Source organism: Salmo trutta, chromosome 5 (assembly GCF_901001165.1).
Source record: "Salmo trutta chromosome 5, fSalTru1.1, whole genome shotgun sequence".
Lineage (NCBI taxonomy): Eukaryota > Metazoa > Chordata > Actinopteri > Salmoniformes > Salmonidae > Salmo > Salmo trutta.
Window position 1 is genome coordinate 57,841,556 of NC_042961.1, and position 24,360 is coordinate 57,865,915.

Below are 24,360 nucleotides of genomic sequence, written 5' to 3' on the forward strand. Positions count from 1 at the left end.
TAGTGTAGTGTAGTATCATGTATTATAGTGCCGTGTTAACAATAACAGGGGTGTAGTATAGTATAGTATAGTATCGTATGGTGTAGTATAGTGCCGTGTTAACAATAACAGGGGTGTTGTACAGTGCATTCAGAAAGTATTCCCTTTTTCCACATTTTGTTACGTTACAGCCTTATTCATTCTAAAAATTTGTAAATAAAAAAATCCTCATCAAGCTACACACAGTATCCCATAATGACAACGCGGACATAAGGTGTATAGAATGTTTTTCAAATGTATATAAAAAAACCCAGAAATACCTTATTTACATAAGTATTCAGACCCTTTGCTATGAGACACAAAATTTAGCTCAGGTGCATCCTGTTTCCATTGATCATCCTTGAGATGTTTCTACAACTTGACTGGAGTCCACCTGTGGTAAATTCAATTGATTGGACATGATTTGGAAAAGCACACACCTGTCTATATAAGGTCCCACAGTTGACAGTGCATGTCAGAGCAAAACCCAAGCCATGAGGTCAAAGGAATTGTCCGTAGAGCTCCGAGACAGGATTGTGTCGAGGCACAGATCTGGGGAAGGATATAAAACATTTCTGCAGCATTGAAGGTCCCCAAGAACACAGTGGCCTCCATCATTCTTAAATGGAAGAAGTTTGGAACCACCAAGACTTCCTAGAGCTGGCCTCCCAGCAAAACTGAGCAATCGGGGGAGAAGGGCCTTGGTCAGGGAGATGACCAAGAACCCGATTGTCCCTCTGACAGAGTACCAGAGTTCCTCTGTGGAGGTGGGAGAACCTTCCAGAAGGACAACCATCTCTGCAGCACTCCACTAATCAGGCCTTTATGGTAGAGTTGCCAGACAGAAGCCACTCCTCAGTAAAAGGCACATGACAGCCCGCTTGGAGTTTGCCGAAAGGCACCTAATCTATTCTCAGACCATGAGAAACAAGATTCTCTAGTCTGATGAAACCAAGATTGAACTCTTTGGCCTGAATGCCAAGCGTCACGTCTGGAGGAAACCTGGCACCATCCCTACGATGAAGCATGGTGGTGGCAGCATCATGCTGTGGGGATGTTTTTCAGTGGCAGGGACTGGGAGACTGGTCAGGATCGAGGTAAAGATGAACAGAGCAAAGTACAGAGAGATCCTTGACGAAAACCTGCTCCAGAGTGCTCAGGACCTCAGACTGGGAAGAAGGTTCACCTTCCAACAGGACAGTGACACTAAGCACACAGCCAAGAAAATGCAGGAGTGGCTTCGGGACAAGTCTCAATGTCCTTGAGTGGCCAAGCCAGAGCCCGAACTTGAACCATATCGAACATCTCTGAAGAGACCTGAAAATAGCTGTGCAGCGATGCTCCCCATCCAACCTGACAGAGCTTGAGAGGATCTGCAGAAAAGAATGGGAAAAACTTCACAAATACAGGTGTGCCAAGCTTGTAGTGTCATACCCAAGAAGACTCGAGGCTGTAATCGCTGTCAAAGGTGCTTCAACAAAGTACTGAGTAAAAGGTCTGAATACTTATATAAATGTTATATTTCTGTTTATTTTATTTTCTAAATTTGCAAAATGTATAAAAACCTTTTTTTGCTTTGTCATTATGGGTATTGTGTGTATATAGATGAATAAGGCTGTAACGTAACAAAATGTGGAAAAAGTCAAGGGGTCTGAATACTTTCCCATTGCACTGTAAAGTGTAGTGTAGTATTTTGTAGTATGTTATAGTATAGTGTAATGTTCACATTAACAGGGGTTGTTGGTGTGTTTCACAGGTCTTGAGTTATTAGCAGTTTACCGTAGGGGTCGTGGTGTGTGTGTGTGTGTGTGTGTGTGTGTGTGGTGTGTGTGTGTGTGTGTGTGTGTGTGTGTGTGTGTGTGTGTGTGTGTGTGTGTGTGTGTGTGTGTGTGTGTGTGTATATCATCACTGTCTCTGTGTTGTACCTCAGACCCTGTGCTCAGACTATTTACTGCAGTCTCCTACCCTCTAGAACAGGGTGGTCAGTTCCAGTCCTCCAGGGCCAGATTGGTGTCAGTTTTGCCCCAGCTAACACACCTGACTCCAATAATCACCTCATTATTTATCTTCAGTTTAGAATGACATTTGATGAATCAGCTGTGTTTGCTAGGGATGGAGAAACAGAGTGACACCAACCAGGCCCTGGAGGACTGGAGTAGCCCACCCCTGGTATAGACCTCTACTACACTAAGCTGTCTGAGAAATGACAAACACATGAGCATCTGTCTAACATACTCTCTCTCTCTCGCTTTCTCTTTCTCTCTCTACCCCCCATCCTCTCCCCCCTCTCTCACTCTTTCTCCTCACTCCCTCTCCATCTCTTTCTTTCCGTCCCACAGGCGTGTCATGGATGTGCAGCGGGATCACGGTGTGACTGCAGCGGAGTGAAAGGAGTCAAGGTGAGAGTGAAATACACACACACACTAACCTACTGTACAAAACAACCATAACACATCATTTCCTGATCTGATTTGTAATGACTGTTTTGTCCGTGTGCAATATGCATTGGAAGAGGTGTCATGCCTTTGTGTTCTGTGTTCCACAGGGTGAAAGGGGTTTACCAGGACTACAGGGTCAGCTGGGCGTACCGGGGTTCCCCGGACCTGAGGGGCCCATCGGTGGCAGAGGAGAGAAGGTAGGAGGTCCTTCCTGGATCTTGTTGTAGGAGAAACATCATACCTGACCATATCAGTGAATTTAGACACCATCTTCTTCTCTCTCTCAGGGTAGTGACGGACCTTCAGGGACTGGAGGTCCAAAGGGGATAAGAGTGAGTAACCTGACCCACACACACGTCTCACTCCGTATACCAGTTCAGTACAGCCCAGTACAGCACAGCCCAGTACAGCACAGCCCAGTACACAGCCCTCTCTAGAGTGTAGTACTCACCTTAGCCCAGCAGACGTCCTCCTTTCACTCCAAGACAAACGGGAAGTAACCTTATTGGTTTCTGATGTGAATGTACGATCAGTGGTGTAGCGCGTTATTTTTATGTGAGGGAGCGCGCTTTTTTTATAAACATTTTTTTTTAATCACGTCATAATCTCCTCGATCAAAATTTGTACGGACAGATGTGGCCAATTGAGTCGTATATCATTAATACGTGTATAATGCATCCTCCAGTGGTGACGTCTGCCTATGCCCACACCTATTGTCTAAAGAAAATGTTCTATTTTTAATACCCTCAAACACCAAGTTAGGCATAGGTTACCTCATCTCCAAATAGGCCATCATCACTGTCAGTCGTGAATGATAGTTATTCACGTTTTACGGGTGAAACGTCACAACTGCATCTCCATGCCAACCATTTGATTGATCTCAATCAATTTCATGGGAATATGAGTTCAGGTCTTCTTGAAGTACTGTTTCGTCAGTGAATTAGAGCAGACGGTGTTAACAAACCAGTAGATTTTCTTGTATTTTGTTTCAGTCAAAGCATCTATCCTGCCTAGTGGATTGCGCTGTTGGGTTTTTGCCACATGAGAAGAAAAATGTGACTATCAAGCTTCAGTTAACCATATCCTAAAATATAATTAGAAATGAGGGGGTGTTTTTGATGTAACATTATCTTTATAGGTTTACTGTGCTATGTACGCTATTATATTCGGTTCTGTTATGGGATCTTGCAAGACATTGATTCATCTTTGAACAAGCCCCGTTGTGAGAAGTGATAATCTTCTACTTGTAATACTAAGTGATGAGCAGGACTATTAGTCAACAGGCCTTGATGAGATGTCCTTTCTAAGCGACTGGAGCCACTTCGTGGTGCTGAAAGAACAGCGACAAGATCTTGCAATGATGGATAGCTGAAGAAGGATAGCTCTGCAATTCGGCCAGTTCAGGAACAAACAACAATAATTTGCTGTAGGCTATAGCCTAATAGGCCTATGACTACATGGTACTGCTATTTGTAGGCTATAGCCTAATGTAAGTACAAATACATACAGCTTAATATCATTGCACTATTTGCGATGAGAGCTTTAATGCAAGTAGGCATTTCAATGTATTGTGTAGCTTACACAATGTATCATAAATAAACTTTGATTTGATTAGCTTGAACACATGGTTACAATATTGCCTATTGCAGAATAAAATAAAACAGAGGTGAACTATCAATTCATAAAATGTATTTGCATAGATTAAACATGCTATCAAATCAATTGACCAAATAGTGTACATAAAAATTGCAGGAATTTGTTTTTAAAACAGTCAGAAAATCAAGCTTCTGGTGTGGTGTATTCACACATCTAAATAAACGATAACCAAAATGCATTATTACCTCCAATTTGGCCGAATTCACATTTCCCTTTTCCCACCCTGACAAACCAGGCTAGAACGGGCCCTGCTTCTCAACCAATAGCCAATGTAGGCTAACTATCTCAAGCAGGGCTACAGCAACATCCAGAGAGGGTCAGCCTCTTTGGGCTTTGTGGTGACCACTCTGGTTTGGGAGTCCTTGGCGCCATAACCAAGTAGTGGTCACATGGCTCTGAGCCAAGAGGGGTGGAGTTTTATGAACATCAAGGCAGACACACAGTGAATTTAGATTTTTTTTATTTTAATGTTCTGATTGGCCAAAGTGGTCAAGCCTGTGATTGGCCTTCGCAGTGCATACACCTAGCCTATAGTTCTTTCTCATTCTCCCCACCGCCAGAGAGAAGACTGGGAAGAAATCATAATTTACCTCTAGGCAGCTATACATATTATTAAAAAAATAAAATGTATTCTATTGTTTTTCATTGAATGTTAGTGGTAATTAAATATAGTTATTTAGAATTTCTCAGAATATATTTTCCAGAAATAGTTTTACCAGCTCTGTGTATTCTCAAATTGAAAAGAAGTGAGACAGCGCTGCACTACACCACTGTGTATGATGTACCATTTCTCAAAGTATTTTATTGATCAGTGGTGGCTGGTGTCACTTTAAATGGGGAAGACGGGCTTATACTAATGGCTGGAACGGAATCAATGGGATGGTGTCAAGCACATCAAATACCTGATTTCCATGTACTTGTTACCCTACCATTCCATTCACTCCATTCCATTCATCATTATAAGCCGTCCTCACCTCCCCAGACTCCTCTCTTATTGATTAATCGTCCTTGTTCCTCCCACAGGGACCTCCCGGACTGCCTGGATTCCCCGGAACACCAGGAATTCCAGTGAGTTTCCTACTTTTATTTGTCACTTTTTACTATACAGCCTAGCTTATCTATACAGCCTAGCTTATCTATACAGCCTAGCTTGTCTATATAGCCTAGCTTATCTATATAGCCTAGCTTATCTATACAGCCTAGCTTGTCTATATAGCCTAGCTTATCTATACAGCCTAGCTTATCTATACAGCCTAGCTTATCTATATAGCCTAGCTTATCTATATAGCCTAGCTTATCTATACAGCCTAGCTTGTCTATATAGCCTAGCTTATCTATACAGCCTAGCTTATCTATACAGCCTAGCTTATCTATATAGCCTAGCTTATCTATATAGCCTAGCTTATACAGCCTAGCTTATCTATATAGCCTAGCTTATCTATACAGCCTAGCTTATCTATACGCCTAGCTTATCTATACAGCCTAGCTTATCTATACAGCCTAGCTTATCTATACAGCCTAGCTTATCTATACAGCCTAGCTTATCTATATAGCCTAGCTTATCTATACAGCCTAGCTTATCTATACAGCCTAGCTTATCTATACAGCCTAGCTTATCTATACAGCCTAGCTTATCTATATAGCCTAGCTTATCTATATAGCCTAGCTTATCTATACAGCCTAGCTTATCTATATAGCCTAGCTTATCTATACAGCCTAGCTTATCTATACAGCCTAGCTTATCTATACAGCCTAGCTTATCTATATAGCCTAGCTTATCTATATAGCCTAGCTTATCTATACAGCCTAGCTTATCTATATAGCCTAGCTTATCTATACAGCCTAGCTTATCTATATAGCCTAGCTTATCTATATAGCCTAGCTTATCTATATAGCCTAGCTTGTCTGTATAGCCTAGCTTATCTATATAGCCTAGCTTATCTATACAGCCTAGCTTATCTATACAGCCTAGCTTATCTATATAGCCTAGCTTATCTATATAGCCTAGCTTGTCTATATAGCCTAGCTTATCTATACAGCCTAGCTTATCTATACAGCCTAGCTTATCTATATAGCCTAGCTTATCTATATAGCCTAGCTTATCTATACAGCCTAGCTTATCTATATAGCCTAGCTTATCTATACAGCCTAGCTTATCTATACAGCCTAGCTTATCTATACAGCCTAGCTTATCTATATAGCCTAGCTTATCTATATAGCCTAGCTTATCTATACAGCCTAGCTTATCTATATAGCCTAGCTTATCTATACAGCCTAGCTTATCTATACAGCCTAGCTTATCTATACAGCCTAGCTTATCTATATAGCCTAGCTTATCTATATAGCCTAGCTTATCTATACAGCCTAGCTTATCTATACAGCCTAGCTTATCTATACAGCCTAGCTTATCTATATAGCCTAGCTTATCTATATAGCCTAGCTTATCTATATAGCCTAGCTTGTCTGTATAGCCTAGCTTATCTATATAGCCTAGCTTATCTATACAGCCTAGCTTATCTATACAGCCTAGCTTATCTATATAGCCTAGCTTATCTATACAGCCTAGCTTATCTATACAGCCTAGCTTATCTATATAGCCTAGCTTATCTATACAGCCTAGCTTATCTATACAGCCTAGCTTATCTATACAGCCTAGCTTATCTATATAGCCTAGCTTATCTATACAGCCTAGCTTGTCTATATAGCCTAGCTTATCTATATAGCCTAGCTTGTCTATACAGCCTAGCTTATCTGTACAGCCTAGCTTATCTATATAGCCTAGCTTATCTATATAGCCTAGCTTATCTATACAGCCTAGCTTGTCTATATAGCCTAGCTTATCTATACAGCCTAGCTTATCTATATAGCCTAGCTTATCTATACAGCCTAGCTTGTCTATATAGCCTAGCTTATCTATATAGCCTAGCTTATCTATACAGCCTAGCTTGTCTATATAGCCTAGCTTATCTATATAGCCTAGCTTATCTGTATAGCCTAGCTTATCTATATAGCCTAGCTTATCTATATAGCCTAGCTTATCTATACAGCCTAGCTTATCTATATAGCCTAGCTTATCTATACAGCCTAGCTTGTCTATATAGCCTAGCTTATCTATATAGCCTAGCTTATCTGTATAGCCTAGCTTATCTGTATAGCCTAGCTTATCTATATAGCCTAGCTTATCTATATAGCCTAGCTTATCTATACAGCCTAGCTTATCTATACAGCCTAGCTTATCTATACAGCCTAGCTTATCTATATAGCCTAGCTTATCTATATAGCTTAGCTTATCTATACAGCCTAGCTTATCTATATAGCCTAGCTTATCTATATAGCCTAGCTTATCTATACAGCCTAGCTTATCTATACAGCCTAGCTTATCTATACAGCCTAGCTTATCTATATAGCCTAGCTTATCTATATAGCCTAGCTTATCTATACAGCCTAGCTTATTTATACAGCCTAGCTTATCTAAATAGCCTAGCTTATCTATACAGCCTAGCTTATCTATATAGCCTAGCCCTTCTGGTAGAGAGACGGTTTAACCTTTACTGAACTATCACTGGCTATTCTTATTAACATCACATGGCATCAAGGGAGCAGATAGAACATATAATGAATAGAACTGACACGATTCCATATTTAATCTTACAACAATGATTTATGTTGTACACATAGAGATAGATAGAGGACTCATCTTTGTATCTGTGCCAATATTGCATCTGTGACAGCATGGGCAGCGCCATTGAGGCAATCTACATTTTTAAGTAATCAATTGTCTTCTTCGCGATTAGCTGATCCTTCCTGATGACCCGGTTGGACATGAGAGAAACAGGGTCACCAGGAGGGATCAGCCAATGAAGTTATAAGTCCCACCCATTTGGCTACATTAAAATGGTGGAAGCCCTCAATGGCGCTGCCTATGCTAAGACAGCCTTTTGGCCACTAGAGGCATCTATCATTCTCTATGGTTCTACACCATACATTTTATCTGAATGTTCCGTACTGCATCGCTGTGTAACCTCACTTCCTGTGTGATGTGTGACTTCCTGTTGTCTGTGTTCTCCTGCAGGGTCTCCCGGGACATGACGGCCCCCCAGGCCCCAAAGGAACTGCAGGCTGCAACGGGACAAAGGTGGGTTACTATTTTTACAACTGACTGACAGTGATACAACTCTGTCAAGTCCTGAGGGAACACGGGTTAGACTGAATTTGGACTGAAACTGTTCTATCACAGCTGGCCACTAGATGGCACCCTTCTGCTATTATCTGTGGTGTTGTATCACACCTGGCCAATAGATGGCAGCACTCTGCTATTATCTGTGGTGTTGTATCACACCTGGCCACTAGATGGCAGCACTCTGCTATTATCTGTGGTGTTGTATAACACCTGGCCACTAGATGGCAGAACTCTGCTATTATCTGTGGTGTTGTATAACACCTGGCCACTAGATGGCAGAACTCTGCTATTATCTGTGGTGTTGTATAACACCTGGCCGACTAGATGACAGTACTCTGCTATTATCTGTGCTTTTAAGGCTGCTGAGTCAAAGCATATAGCATATTGGCAAAGTAACCAATGGGCTGGAGACTGTTGATGCAAAATTAAAATTATTATAGGTGCAATATGCAGAAATTGCTCCACCATTTCCTGGTTGCTAACATTGTAGTAGTTTGCCTAATTTCAGGTTATTTCACAAAACAAGCAGTCATTGAGTGGAGAATCATTGTACAATCTAAACTGCTGTGAAATATATTTTCCTTAAACAATAATATTGTATTTTCAGCTGTTTGAAGCTGGTGTACAAAACCCAAAGTAAAAGATGCAAAAACAAAACTTAAGAACAGGGAAACATAGAAATAGCCCACATAGAACACATCTACCGCTGCTTTGACTTGTTTTCAATGAGAATGACATATCTATTACTCATATTTCTATATGAATTTGGTCAGGTTGCCCAAAAAGTCACATACTGTATTGCAGCTTTAATTCTATCTCTTCTTAGGGTGAGCGAGGATTCCCTGGAAGTCCAGGCTTCCCCGGACTGGAGGGTCGATTGGTGAGTACCTTCTCTCTCATGTCTCTCTGAGAAAATTTGGAAGATTAAACTAATGAGACTTTAAAATGTATCCATTTTTTTCTCGTCTCCCTCTTCAGGGTCCACCTGGTTTTCCAGGACAAAAGGTAACTACTATATTTGTCCCGCCAAACTGTTGTCCTCTTTAGATTAAGTACTGGCTCATACAATTCACTAGGAAACAACAGTGTATCTAATACGTGCTACGGAGTACACTAATGAATACGACCCCAATGTGTGATGGGTTCCACTTTAACCTCCGGTTGTCTCTACAGGGAGACCCAGGTGATGTCATCACAGCTGACCGTTTCGGACAGAATGGAGGTGTAGGTCTGCCTGGCCTGCCTGGAGTTCCTGTGAGTATTCTATAGAACCATAGACCCACTTTGAACTTAACTGATTTTAACTGACCTACAATTCTAAAGTCTGTATTCAGACAGATATAACAGAAAACCTTAATTAGACTTTGTCAAGTGATTGGTCTTATCAAATAGTAGTCTAATATAATATATTGCTCATTTTTGGATTTTCAGAATCAATCAATCAAACAAATGGTAAACCATTATGGGAGATGTAAACCTGTGTCTTTCAACCCAGAAGTCATTGTGTAACGTTTGTGGTGTCTGTCTTGTTTCTAGGGTGACCAAGGCCCCTCGGGATTGCCCGGTCCTACCGGCCCTCCCGGCCCCAAAGGTTATGAGGTACAGTACAGTAACACCCCAAATCATGTTATTGACAACCGGCACTCGTCCGTTATGTTCCGAGGGACTTTACACAATCAAACTGGTCCCAGACCTGTGACATCCAGTATGTTCTGAGGGACTTTACACAATAAAACTGGTCCCAGTCCTGTGACATCCAGTATGTTCTGAGGGACTTTACACAGTCAAACTGGTCCCAGACCTCAATCAATCAATCAATCAAATGTATTTATAAATCCCTTTTTACATCAGCTGATATCTCAAAGTGCTGTACAGAAACCCAGCCTAAAACCCCAAACAGCAAGCAATGCAGGTGTAGAAGCATGGTGGCTAGGAAAAACTCCCTAGAACGGCAGGAACCTAGGAAGAAACCTAGAGAGGAACCAGGCTCTGAGGGGTGGCCAGTCCTCTTCTGGCTGTGCTGGGTGGAGATTATAAGAGTACATGGTCATTAAGGCCAGATTATTCTTCAAGATGTTAAAACTTTCATTGATGACCAGCAGGGTCAAATAATAATCCCAGTGGTTGTTGAGGGTGCAACAGGTCAGCACCTCAGGAGTAAATGTCAGTTGGCTGCGAGAGAGAGAGAGAGTCGAAACAGCAGGTCTGGGACAAGGTAGCACATCCGGTGAACAGGTTAGGGTTCCATAGCCATAGACAGAACAGTTGAAACTGGAGCAGCAGCGCGACCAGGTGGACTGGGGACAGCCAGGAGTCATCAGGCCAGGTAGTCCCGAGGCATGGTCCTAGGAATCAGGTCCTCTCGGAGGGAAAGGAGAGAGGGAGAGAGAGAGAGTTAGAGGGAGCATACCACCCTGCATCCCACTGCTGGCCTGCTTCTGAAGCTAAGCAGGGTTGGTCCTGGATGGGCAGACCAGATGCTGCTGGAAGTGGTGTTGGAGGGCCAGTAGGAGGCACCCTTTCCTCTGGTCTAAAAAATAATATCTCAAATCCCCAGGGCAGTGATTAGGGACATTCCATTGTGTAGGGTGCTGTCTTTCAGATGGGATGTTAAACGGGTGTCCTGACTCTCTGTGGTCACTGAAGAAGTAGCTCTTTCAGTAGTTTAGTTGGAATAGGGTCCAGTATGCAGCTTGAAGGTTTAGAGGCCATGACTATTTTCTCCATTGATCCTAGTTCCTGGCAGTTCTGTGCAGACTCAAGACAACGGAGCTTTGGAGAAACACACAGCTTCAAAGAGGTGTCCGTAATTTTCTTTCTAATGATCATGATCTTTTCATCGAAGAAGTTCATGAATTCATCACGGCTGAAGTGAAAGCCATCCTCTCTTGTGGAATGCTGCTTTTTAGTTAATTTTGGATTGTTCTTTTCCTCCTCAATTAGGTTGGAAAAATAGGAAGATCGAGAAGCAGTGAGGGCTCTTCGATATTGCCTTTCCAAGCTAGTCGGAAGATTTCTAGTTTGGTGGAGCGCCATTTCCGTTACAATTTTCTGGAAGCTTGCTTCAGGGCTCGGGAATTTCCAGGGAGCTAATTTCTTGTGACAAATGTTGTTGTTTTTTAGGGGTGCGACTGCATCTAGGGCATTACGCAAGGTTAAATTTAGATCCTCAGTTAGGTGGTTAACTGATTTTTGTACTCTGATGTTCTTGGTTAGATGGAGGAAGTCTAGAAGGGCATCTAGGCATCTTAGGGTTGTCCAAGAATTTATAGCACAGATTTTGATTATCCTTGGTTGGGGCCTGAACAGATTATTTGTTGTGGTTGCAAACGTAATAAGATGGTGGTCTGATAGTCAAGGATTATGAGGAAAAACATTTAGATCCACAATATTTATTCCACAGGACAAAACTAGATCCAGAGTATGACTGTGGCAATGAGTAGGTCCAGAGACATGTTGGACAGAACCCACTGAGTCGACAATGGCTCTGAAAGTATTTTGGAGTGGGTCTGTGGACTTTTCCATGTGAATATTGAAGTCACCAAAAATGTGAATATTGTCTGCCATGTCTACAAGATCTGATAGGAATTCAGGGAACTCAGTGAGCATACGGCCCAGGAGGCCTGCAGAAAGTAGCTATAAAAGGTGATTGAGTAGGCTGCATAGATGTCATGACTAGAAGCTCAAAAGATGGAAAAATCTGTCTTTTTTTTTGTAAATTGAAATTTGCTGTTGTAAATGTTAGCAACACCTCCGCTTTTGCGGGATTCTCGGGGGATATGATCACTAGTGTAACCAGGAGCAGAGACCTCATTTAACACAGTAAATTCATCAGGCTTGAACCATGTTTCAGTCACGCCAATCACAAAGTGAGGGATCTAACATTAAGTAGCCCTATTTTGAGATATGAGATATCACAATCTCTTTCAATAATGACAGGAATGAAAGAGGTCTTTATTTCAGTGAGATTGCTAAGGCGAACACCGCCATGTTTAGTTTTGCCCAACCTAGATCGAGGCACAGACATGGTCTCAATGGGGGTAGCTGAGCTGACTACACTGACTGTGCTAGTGGCAGACTCCACTAAGCTGGCAGGCTGGCTAACAGCCTGCTGCCTGGCCTGCACCCAATCTCATTGTGGAGCTAGAGGAGTTAAAAACCCTGTCCAATTATCTACACATTCGATCTTTTGGGAGGGGATGAAAACAGTTTTCATCCAACAATTGAGTTGTGAGACTTTGCTTTAGAGCTCATCACCTGTGTCGTCCAGTATTTTCCAAGCGACTTTACACAGTGAAACTGCTCCCAGACCTGTAACATCCATGATCTGAGGAACTTTACACAGTCAAACTGTTCCCAGACCTGTGACATCCAGTATGTTTTGTGGGACTGGTCTCAGACTTGTCCCCAGGCAAACTGGCCCAGACATGTGACTTCCAGTGGTGTTTGTCAGTGCCGAATATTAAGAATTGGGCCAACTTTTAGAAGTTAGAAATTTTTTCTAATTCTAGACATTCAGTTACATCCCAGCTAGCACTTTTGGTTCCTTGGAAGTTGTGGGAACGAACGTTTTTGGTTGCAAGGTGTCACGATAGTCGTAAGGAGAGGACCAAAACGCAGCGGGAATATGTACACTCATCTTCTTTTATTGGGACAAAGAAGGAAAAACCCAAAACAAACACAACAACGAATAACAGGCCGGTAAGGCACAAAGCTATACACAGCATAATCTCCCACAAACTAACAGGTGAAAACAGGCGACCTAAGTATGACTCTCAATCAGCAACAACGAAGTACAGCTGTTCCTGATTGAGAATCATACCAGGCCAACACAGAAATACAAAACTAGAACAGCCCCTTAGAAATACAAACACAAGAACATACCCAACACCCTGGAACACATAAATCAAATACCCCTCTACAATACACACATACCCCGAACCACCTAAATCAACTACCCCCTCTACATCGACACTTACACCAATAAACCCCAGAAACACTCTACACAAAATATCCCTCTATCTAAACACATACACAAAACCATGAAAACAAATACCCTCTGCCACGTCCTGACCAAACTACAATAACAAATAGACCCCTTTACTGGTCAGCACGTGACACATGGAGGTTCTTAGAATGTTTTTCTATGGTTCCATTAAAGTGTTCCTGGGAGATTTTATTAACATTCTGGGAATGGAAATTATAGGTTATTTGAAGTTAATGCTTGAATAAGACTTTTACCTTAAGCTAACTGTTTTGAACTCAAATCACACATATACATTAGTTTGCTTAGGCATTAATCATGCAAACACAATTATTTTTATTTTAGCACAGCATCACTGAGATTCAAACCTATGATCTTCTGTTCTCTATTCATGGAATCCACCCCACTGCACCACCAGGATTGAGTTAGCATGCAGTGTTTTTTTAACTAGTGCAGTGTTTTTTTTTGTCTATTCAAACAGACCCCATTTCAATGGAAACAAGCACTCTTTCAGATCAGATGTGGCCAATACATATTTTTTATTTACATTTTTTAAACATTTTATTTAACTAGGCAAGTGAGTTAAGAACAAATTCTTATTTACAATGATGGCCTACACCGGCCAAACCTGGATAACGCTGGGCCAATTGTGCACCGCCTTATGGGACTCCCAATCACTACCGGTTGTGATATTAATGGGTGGGGCCAACACACCTGAACACACTTAACAAGATAGATAGAGTTTTGTCGATGCTGAGAATGCAATGTATATGTTTTGAAATTACATTCTTAGAATGTTCATTGAATGTTACTAATGTTTTCTTGAGGTTTTTATGGAAAGTTTTCTTAATGTTCTGAGAACATGACTTTAAATAGAACCCTGAGGAAACATGTAGAAAACATCATGCTGAAGTACTGAAATTCCCACAGAAAAACGTTATTACTTAACATTACTTAACATTCTCTGAACAATTTTAGAACATTGCTATAAATAGAACCATGAGGAAACCTGTAGGAACGTTATGCTAAAGTACTGAAATTCCCACCTAAGAAACATATAGTTCTCAGAACGTTATGTGCTAACTGGGTAAGAACTGATCCAACGTAGTTTGCATCATTATTACATTTTATTATTCTATCAATAGTTATATATTTTCTTAATAAAGTTGTTAATGTGTTGTTACTCAGTTGTTAATAAAGTTGTGTGCCGTTTTGTAGGGTCGTTCCGGGCCTCCTGGTCTTCCTGGTCCTAAGGTGAGTTGCTTTCCACACTGAATATATGTACATATCTACCTCAATTACCTCGTACCCCTGCACATGGACTCGGTACTGGTACCTCGTATATATAACCAAGTTATCGTTACTCATTGTGTATTTATTCCTTGTGTTATAATTTCTTTCTCTCTACATTGTTGGGAAGGGCCTGTAAGTAAGCATTTCACTGTTAGTCTACACCTGTTGCTTATAAAGCATGTGACAAATACAATTTGATTTGATTTGAAGACAGTATTATGTTCTTCTTGTTCTTCTCCAACAGGGAAACATGGGGTTGAACTTCCAAGGTCCCAAAGGAGATAAGGTAGGAACTTCCAAGGTCCCAAAGGAGATAAGGTAGGAACCGCAAGTGAAGGACTGTCATCAATGGGTGCTAACGAATGGCACTCCTCAATACTGATGTGTGTGTGTGTGTCTGTGTGCGTGTGTGTGTGTGTGTGTGTGTGTGTGTGTGTGTGTGTGTGTGTGTGTGTGTGTGTGTGTGTGTGTGTGTGTGTGTGCGTGCGTGTGTGTAGGGTAATTCAGGTCTGCAGGGGCCTCCCGGACCACCAGGACAAGTTGGGGAGCAAACAAGACCCTCAGTGTCGAGTATTCAGAAAGGAGAGACGGTAATGTCCTACGTTACACATTTTCACCTGATTGATCAGGAATTCCTTCAGTTTTTTTTACCTCAGAAACTCCATAGAGTTACACAGAATTACTGAAATAGAGGATCTGTATAAACATAGTATCCTCTGGATCGTCACAAGCTTTTTAACTGTCACTTGTTGAACTTGATGAACATCAATAGTGGCTTCGTAGCTTCTATTATGACATGTCATGTAAACTGACAGCCATTCGTGTGCTCATGTTTGGCTGTAACTCAGTGGCTCCCAAACGTGAGGTCAGGAACCCATGTGGGACCCCCTGTAAATCTTAAACAAATTAAGAACTTTTTTATCTTCAAATGGGTGTAGAATACAACCTTTTAGTGTCAGCTAAGGATCTCTTACACTACTAGAATGCACTTTCCTGTCATTGTTATGAGTTGGGGCAGCTTGTGAGACCTGTGAATATAATTTTTCCATGTGGGGGTCCCTGTGATTTTCTAGTGTCAGTTTGGGGTTGTGTCCAGTAAACGTTTTAGGAACCCCTGCTGTAACTGGACTGGCCCAGTAACTTCTGTTATGACATGTAATGTAAATGGCCAGCTGTAAGTGTAAAGCTATAAGCTACTGGGCCTTGTGTTTTATTACGTTTCAACACCAGGTGGGAGCTCCATCACGCCTTTTATTCCCCTATAAATGCAACTCTCATAATGACCAGTAGAGGGTGGCATTTATCCTCGTTATCAAAACGTACATTTACAAGACTTAACCTTTATATCTCTTGGTACTGTGTTGTGAAAGTTATTGTATTCTTACAACTGTTTTGTTTATTTCTTTGAAAGGTTAGATAAGTCTTTATTGACATTGTTTTGATTCTTGACTATTGATGAAAACATTTGGTTTCTTCTTATTTCTTGTTAACAACAACTTGTTATTGTTGTTTCTTTTCTCGTTGCCAGGGTGATCAAGGTTTACCTGGTCCACCTGGTGATCCTGGTTATCCTGGACCCCCTGTGAGTATCACTCACTATCAATCATATTATATATCTACATTTTTACTCAGTATCTATCATACTGTATATCTACGTTTTTATCTGTGTTTCTATACACCTATATTTTGTAACACACTGTAAATAATGTGCTCTATGAATCACCAGTGTCATATAAGACCGTGTGGGTTGGGCGTCTGAATAATGCAAGAACCTATTATAACAATTCTATCAAATCAATCAATCAATCAAATCAGTCAATCAATGGTTGTGTGTGTCTGACAAATGTTGGGTTTGTAGGGTTCATCTGGTGGTTTGAAGGGAGAGAAAGGAGAAAACGGAGAAGCAGGTAAACGGGGCAAACCAGGGAAGGATGGAGACCCAGGTCCTGCTGGATTCCCTGTGAGTTCTACGCACAGAACTAGGATGATTCTATTCATTCTATTGATATGGTTCTACCCTCCAGTCAACAGCTTGTCAGATACAGTTCCACAACAGTCTGCCTGTCTGTATGTCCGCTGTATATGAATGATCTGTCAACATCTACCTCTTCCCCTCTCTCCAGTATGCCAGTGCACATAGGACCACAAACAAAAAAACATTATCACTCTCTTTCTCTGTCTCTCTCTCTCTGTCTCTCTCTCTCTCTCTGTCTCTCTCTCTGTCTCTCTCTCTGTCTCTCTCTCTCTGTCTCTCTCTGTCTCTCTCTCTCTCTCTGTCTCTCTCTCTGTCTCTCTCTCTCTCTGTCTCTCTCTCTCTCTCTCTCTCTCTCTGTCTCTCTTTCTCTCTCTCTCTGTCTCTCTCTGTCTCTCTCTGTCTCTCTCTCTCTCTGTCTCTCTCTCTCTCTCTCTCTCTGTCTCTGTCTCTCTCTCTCTCTCAGGGTAGTAAGGGAGACCCAGGTGGGCCAGGTCTGCCAGGTCGGGATGGTGACAGGGTGAGTTTAGCCTCTGATGCTTATCTACACAGATATAGTCTTGTTTTCTGTTAAAGATCCATCCATCCATCTCTATCTGTTTCTCTCTCAGGGTACCAAAGGTGACCGTGGATATCCTGGACGTCCAGGCGTGGTGAGTAATATATATATCTATTTATATATTCATTCAGCTGTTTTACAATCAGAATCTTTGTGTGTCTTTACTTGTGGACCAATGGTGCCCTCCCATATTTTTAGACATTGATCACTAGATGGCAATGTAACCCTGACATTGGCAGAGTAACCTCCTCTAGACTCTGCATCCCGTAGTATAAGACTGTGATCACTAGATGGGGTATCATAAAGGTGTATTTTATTTGTGAACTTGCTCTGATAGCCTTTCGTCAAAGTTCTCCATGTTTGTTGTCAAGGAAGTTGTCAAGGAAGTGAGTTTGTGTTTATAAAAGGATGTACAGGCCCCACCTACCAGTCAACCAATCATGTCAATGCGTAGCTATAAGGAGATATAAGGAGACCTCTGCATTGTTACAACATTTGTGAGGTGCCCGGCATCGCCTTACAGAGCTTGATTTGGCCTCCTCAAGCCTCCAGAGGCTCCGCAATTGCATCACACCCTCCATACGGCGCCTCCGGTCCACTTTGCCAGATCAAGCATAAATTTGCTTTAACATGTGACCAGTGGTCAGACTAAAGGCTGTGTAGTATTAGACTGTGACCACTAGATGGTGATACTAACCATTATATCACATTACTGTTCCAGATGACCAGTGATGACTACAGACAGTGCAGTATTAGTCTGTGACCACTATATGGTGATACTGACCTTTGTATCCCATTATATAGCAGGTGAGCAATGGTCCACCTACAGTTGGGCCTAAAGGAGAACCTGGGCGTCCTGGGGAGACAGGAAGGAAAGGAGACAGAGGACAACCTGGTAGGTACTCTATATTCATAAAGGTTGTCAGATTATAATGAATAAGATTAAATGAACACAGAGGACCTGGTCCTAGATCAGCACTCCTACTTTAAGCGGCTTGGTGAACTCAGTTTCCATGGTGATCATTCCCCTTTGACCCCCTGTCCTCCCCAGGTCTCTCGGGTCCTCCAGGTCAACCAGGAACCCCAGGTATCGGAGGTGGAGGCCAGCCTGGTTTACCAGGCTTCCCAGGAGAGAGGGGCCAGAAGGGAGACGAGGGCCAGCCAGCCATCTCCATCCCCGGGAACCCAGGACGAAGTGGCGCCCCTGGTCTGCAGGGACCTCCAGGACCTCCTGGGCCCCCAGGGGTCTCCAATGGGGGTATTAACTGTATAGGAGGGGTCCCCGGGTTACCAGGACAACAAGGGAATATAGGATTCCAAGGAGAGACCGGACAGAAAGGTGGGTCGGAGAGCGAGCGAGAGTTGAGAAAGAGAGAAAGAGAGAGGGAGAGAGAGAAAGAAGGTGGGTCGGAGAAAGAGACAGCAAGAAAGAGAGAAAGAGAGAGCGAGAGAGAGAATGTTTTTTGTTTGTGGCCCTATGTGCACTGGCTTAATGCTTCTTAGGTTTTCCTCTATGAGTTTCAGTTTAGAAAACAATCTCTCTGCAGAAGAGACGGTTACAGGGATGATTAGAAACAGCTTGATTGCCGTAGCAACATCAGGGAAACTGGGCCGAATGGAGTGGCGTTTCAAATACAGCATTTCTGCAACATCTTTAATTGAGCCTCTCGTTCTCCTTAAATGCCTGCCTCAACGCGTTAGGGAAAGATATTAACTGTATAGGACGCTCTGGGGACAGGTCGTCTGGAAACTGGACAGCCAATAAATTGTCAGATACAAACAGATGATTATCTTTAACGAAAAATGTGGTTCAACAATAAATAGCGGCTGAATTATCCTCAAGGCGACTACTTTTTTCCTCATTGTTAGGCTATTTGATGTGCAATTATTATTTTAAAAGTTGATAAATAGCAGCTAAATACTGTATATAACTACAGTATCGATAGTACCCTGCATTATGAAACCCTCCCCCATAAACTGGTGTTTTAAGGTGGGCTGCCTGTGTTATTGGGCATTAATAGGCTGGTTTTACACACAACAACTTTCTATCCACTTTCTACACCGTTCATTCTCAATGGCGCATTTGAAGATCAGCAAGTCGGTTTCAGTTTGCTAAAATGGTGTCTCATGAGGGGATGCTCAAGACATAACGTGCGCAGTTTGAGCTGGTCCAGGAAGTGGTGTTGCAGGCTGCGACCAGGGGAGAACGACTGACCCTTCTCATTGAGTATCTCAAGTTGAAGGCCGACCGGAGTACCTCCAAACTTCAACGAGAGGGGCCAGTCATTCTCCCTTAGCTAAATGGCCGATATTCTATTGATATAATTGTGGTGTTCTCTGTTGTTTACCTCCAGAGTATTGTCATAGTAACATGAACAATAACGAACTACTGTCAGGGTTGGCTAGGTTACTTTCTAGATGTAATCCGTTACAGTTACTAGTTACCTGGCCAAAATTGTAATCAGTAACGTAACTTTTGGATCACCCAAACTCAGTAACGTAATCTGATTACATTCAGTTACTTTTAGATTACTTTCGCCTTGAGTGGCATTAGAAGAAGACAAAAATGTATGTTACCAATTGAACGACATCTATTGCAGGATAAATAAATGTTAAAGTTTACATAGCTGGCCATATATGGATGTTAAACTTTACTTTATGAGTTGTTTATGTAGGCTTCTTCTAACCCATCGCTTTCTACTACATATAATAATATGATTAAATGAATATCTTTACATTAATATATTTAATTTATAACTCCAAAAATTGCCCTTTTAAATCAATCAAAAGGGAACAAGTTTGAGCATGTGTCCATTATCAGCATGAATTAGAAAACAATGATTGATAAGCAGCTTAAACTTCTTGAATTCAACCATTATTGGGTTCAAATACACATTTAGATTTGTGAACAGCCATCCACAACAACCACAAACCGTAAGGCACAAATAGCTAAATAAGGACGACAGCAGTGGTATGATCTACGTATCGCCGTAGACTACACCACTACTGTCATCCTTACCTCCAAGCGCTTATTCAAATTGGACAATCTTTGGACTTTAGCCTACAAAAGCTTATTCCTGCTCTTTTCCTGCGATCCACAGTGGTCTCTGAGTTGTGGTTAGACTCGCTCAGGTGGAACAAACTTAAACATGGTCCTTTTTTCAATGCTGATTTGAATGTCATTGAGGAAACAGACAAGTGTCAAAGATGTATTTTAGCAAACATCCTTTCTGAATTTAAAAGTAATCCTCGAAGTAATCATCTAGTTTTTCAAAAGTATCTGTAATCTGATTACAATATTTTAGCTGGTAAAGGATTACAGTTAACGTTTTTTTTTGTAATCCCTTACATGTAACAGATTACATGTAATCTGTTACTCCCCAACCCTGACTAATGTATAATTGATGTTGATGCCAAAACTGGGACTGTGTCTGACATCCATGTCTGTCCGTCTGTGTTTCAGGTGAGAAGGGAGACACCTGTGTTAACTGTTTCTCCAGCGGCAGCAGTGTCTCTGGAGAAATAGGCCCTCCCGGACCTCCTGGGCTCCCAGGTAAGACTGCACCCCTCTCACCTGGTCACCTATCTCTCTACTTGGTTCTGTATATTCTCACCTGGTAGGACCAAGTAGAGAGGAGAAACCAGACAGCTGATTTGTCAATGTGCAGGCCACCGTAACACAATACTCTACATAACACCTCTCTCTCATCCTTCTCTCCTCTCACCTCCTCTTCTCCCTCTCTCCTCCCTCTCTCCTCCTCCCTCAGGTGTACCAGGAAGACCAGGGTCTAAAGGTGACAGAGGATTCCCAGGCGGCCCAGGGCCCTCAGGTTCTTCTGTAAGTACTTATTGCTTTTCATTTCCTACTTCCTGTTTACAACCCCCCACTTCCTGTTTTCAAACCCACACAATTCTAGGGACTAATGTTTTGGATTGTATTATTGTTCAACATAAGAACATTGGATTTAGCCCTACCTAGCTCATGTTGACACTGGCTTGAAGTTGGTTTGAAACTGTGTCTACACTTAGAATAACTTTATAGTAGGCTAACCTAGAGGCTGACTGACTAATTTAGGGCCTGTTTCCCGGACAACAATTAGAGAATCTCCATTGAAAATGCTTTTTAGTCTAGGATTAGACTTAATCCGTGTACTGGAAACTGTCCCTAAGTGTCTATAACAGCCTTTATAGAGTGTCTAACTGACCCCTCCATCCTTCCATCTCTCTTTCCTCTATCCCGCTCTCTCCCCCAGGGTTTGCCCGGTCCCCAGGGTGCTCCTGGTTTCCCAGGAGAGAAGGGTGACCCAGGTGAGGCTACTGCTGTGAATGGGGTGAGCGGAGACAAGGGAGACACAGGGTTCCCCGGACCCCCTGGCCTGCCTGGTCTGGACGGAAGACCTGGTCGCGATGGAGGTCCTGGAGCTCCTGGACCCAAAGGAACATCTGTGAGTAGCAATGTTTTCCTCTTTCTCCCCTTCATCCCTCCAGTTATCATTCATCCCTCCATCCCTCCCTTCATCCATCCATCCCATCCAACCGTTCTTCACTCCCTCCATTTCTCCTTTACTCTATCCCTCTTTCCATCCATCCATCCCTTCTCCTTTACTCTATCCCTCTTTCCATCCATCCATCCCTTCACCTTTTCTCTATCCCTCCATCCCTACCTCTATTCCTCCATCCAACCATCCATTCATCCATCCATCCCTTCAACTTGTCTCTATCCCTCCATCCCTACCTAGTGCATTGGGCATTGGGCCAGTAACCGAAAGGTTGCTGGATCGAATCCCCAAGCTGACAAGGTAAAAATCTTTCCTTCTGCCCCAGAGCAAGGCAGTTAACCCATTGTTCCCCGGATACCGAAGATGTGGATGTCAATTATGGCAGCCCCCCGCACGTCTCTGATTCAGAGTGGTTGGGTTAAATGCGGAAGACAGATTTCAGTTAAATACATTCAGTTGTACAACTGAAAAGGTATCCCCCTTTCCCTTACCTACATCCATCCAACCATCCATCCATCCATCCATCCATCTCTCCCACAACATAGCATTCTATATTAACCTCTCACTTTCTCTCTATCTCTCTCTCTCTCTCTCACACACACACTCACACACTCTCTCTCTCTCTCTCTCTCTGCAGGGATCTCTATTAGTGAAGGGTGAGCGAGGACCTCCAGGTGAGCCCGGTTTGCAGGGTCTCCCAGGTGACAGGGGTGCCACCGGATCCCCAGGCTTCGGCCCCCAGGGGCCCCCCGGAGAGAAGGGTGTCCAAGGTGTCTCAGGGAGAACGGGAACACCTGGAGCACCAGGTGAGATACGTTGGTTGATATTCTTGAAGACCAGGGATGTAGTAATTCAAATGTTGATAAAAGTGAGATACATTAACATATGATGTCCAGGGATGTTGTGTTAGTTATTTTCGTTATCATACTTTTGCCATTATCTTTGTCTGACATCGACGACTGCAACTGGTTACCATTATCTGTGCCTGGCATCGACGACTACAACTGGTTACCATTATCTTTGTCTGGCATCGACGACTACAACTGCTGTTCTTCTATGACTACAACTCTTGTACCCCAACTCCCTAATCTCTGACCCTTGACCTGTAGGAGGTAAAGGGGAGCCGGGTCAGACGATAGCAGAGAAGGGCCTCCCAGGACCCCGAGGACAGGATGGAGACCCCGGTCTACCTGGAAACCCAGGTAGATAACACCTGTACCTGCACAGGTCTTACACTTACCTGGATGGATAGAACTGGTAGTTTAGCTTTCATCCACAATGATGATGGAGGTAACAGACAGATGTTTGGTGTTGTTTGGGGTAATATTTGATGTAATTCTAGGAGTTATACACACATGTGAACTGTTTAGTAGTAGTGTTGTAAATGTTTGCCAAAACTAAGTCTTCACTTCCGTGTCAACAGGTAACCCCGGCGGGCCAGGACAGCCCGGTTTCCCCGGGTCACAAGGTCCCAAGGGTGATCCTGGCCTCTCTGGCATCGGACTGCCAGGACCCTCCGGAGCTAAAGGTAAACACTAAATACCTGAACAGGTACAGTCTCACCTCTATGGTTATAATGCGAACTCCAAGGTCCAGATTAAGCCTAGCCCTGGACTAAGAAGCGTTTTCAATTAAGAATCTCTATTGAATATGCTTTTTGGTCTAGGACTAGGCTTTAAGACCCTGTCAGACGCACAGGATGGAACAGCCACAATGTCACTCTTAGCATCATAGCACAGAGTTATTTTAGTTTTTTACAGTAGTGCCTTATAGATTAGTATACTATTATCATTATCACTGTCATCTCACCTGTCCATGCCTGCAGGATTCCCTGGCTCACCTGGTTTGCCAGGTGGTCCCGGAGCTCCAGGTAGACCAGGTGTGGACGGGTTCCCCGGACAGCCAGGTGCACCTGGAGCTAAGGTACAACCCCACTACTACTACTGTAGATACAGATTAACTCTACTACTATATATACAGATTAACTCTACTACTATATATACAGATTAACTCTACTACTGTAGATACAGACTAACTTTACTACTGTAGATACAGATTAACTCTACTACTGTAGATACAGACTAACTCTACTACTATAGATACAGACTAACTCTACTACTGTAGATACAAATTAACTCTACTACTATAGATACAGACTAACTCTACTACTGTAGATAAAGATTAACTCTACTAATGTAGATACAGATTAACTCTACTACTTTAGAGACAGACAGCCAGGTGGACCCGGAGTTAAGTTGCTTACCACATCCCCACTACTGTATATGGACTTAATTACAGTCATTTACATGTACAGCTATGAGAATCCAAACTAGATAACATAGGATCGAGTGAAGCGTAACAGCAAATGTAGACCTAGTTATCTGACAGACACAGTTGACTCTGTTAACATTTGTCTGTGTTTGTATATTCATTGAAGTTTTTCTTTGTGTGTGTGTGTGTGATAGGGAGAGCCAGGCTTCGGGCTGCCAGGTCCCCAGGGCTCCCCAGGCTTCCCCGGAGATAAAGGATTACCTGGACCCAAAGGAGACTCTGGTTTCCCTGGCAACCCCGGCTTGCCAGGACGATCCGGCTTTGACGGCGGCCCTGGTGCCAAAGGTACGGTTCCAACTTCTGATGGCGTGGGTCGGCTGGAGTTTGGCTCTTAGAAACGCTGACATTGTGGGGTTGATTCCCACATCGGTCACCTAATGTATACTGACTACGTGTGTGTCAGTGGTTTCGAATGAAAGTCCTTTTTAAG

General features: G+C 42.7%; 1 protein-coding gene across 1 annotated transcript in view; it reads left to right on the forward strand.

Annotated features, from left to right (window-relative positions):
- Positions 1-2,130: 2,130 nt before the first annotated feature.
- LOC115194993 (collagen alpha-5(IV) chain) overlaps positions 2,131-24,360 on the forward strand; it is a 51,458-nt gene continuing 29,228 nt past the window's right edge. The window contains exons 1-27 of the mRNA XM_029754894.1: positions 2,131-2,187; positions 2,358-2,417; positions 2,564-2,653; positions 2,744-2,788; positions 5,136-5,180; positions 8,185-8,247; positions 9,119-9,172; positions 9,271-9,297; positions 9,466-9,546; positions 9,829-9,891; positions 14,495-14,530; positions 14,814-14,855; positions 15,067-15,159; positions 16,098-16,151; positions 16,428-16,529; positions 17,008-17,061; positions 17,153-17,194; positions 17,905-17,995; positions 18,152-18,439; positions 20,564-20,653; positions 20,868-20,938; positions 21,354-21,545; positions 22,237-22,405; positions 22,709-22,801; positions 23,023-23,127; positions 23,425-23,522; positions 24,065-24,215. Coding sequence (XP_029610754.1) covers positions 2,131-2,187; positions 2,358-2,417; positions 2,564-2,653; positions 2,744-2,788; positions 5,136-5,180; positions 8,185-8,247; positions 9,119-9,172; positions 9,271-9,297; positions 9,466-9,546; positions 9,829-9,891; positions 14,495-14,530; positions 14,814-14,855; positions 15,067-15,159; positions 16,098-16,151; positions 16,428-16,529; positions 17,008-17,061; positions 17,153-17,194; positions 17,905-17,995; positions 18,152-18,439; positions 20,564-20,653; positions 20,868-20,938; positions 21,354-21,545; positions 22,237-22,405; positions 22,709-22,801; positions 23,023-23,127; positions 23,425-23,522; positions 24,065-24,215 — 2,356 coding nt within the window. The remainder of the gene's footprint in view (positions 2,188-2,357; positions 2,418-2,563; positions 2,654-2,743; positions 2,789-5,135; positions 5,181-8,184; positions 8,248-9,118; positions 9,173-9,270; positions 9,298-9,465; positions 9,547-9,828; positions 9,892-14,494; positions 14,531-14,813; positions 14,856-15,066; positions 15,160-16,097; positions 16,152-16,427; positions 16,530-17,007; positions 17,062-17,152; positions 17,195-17,904; positions 17,996-18,151; positions 18,440-20,563; positions 20,654-20,867; positions 20,939-21,353; positions 21,546-22,236; positions 22,406-22,708; positions 22,802-23,022; positions 23,128-23,424; positions 23,523-24,064; positions 24,216-24,360) is intronic.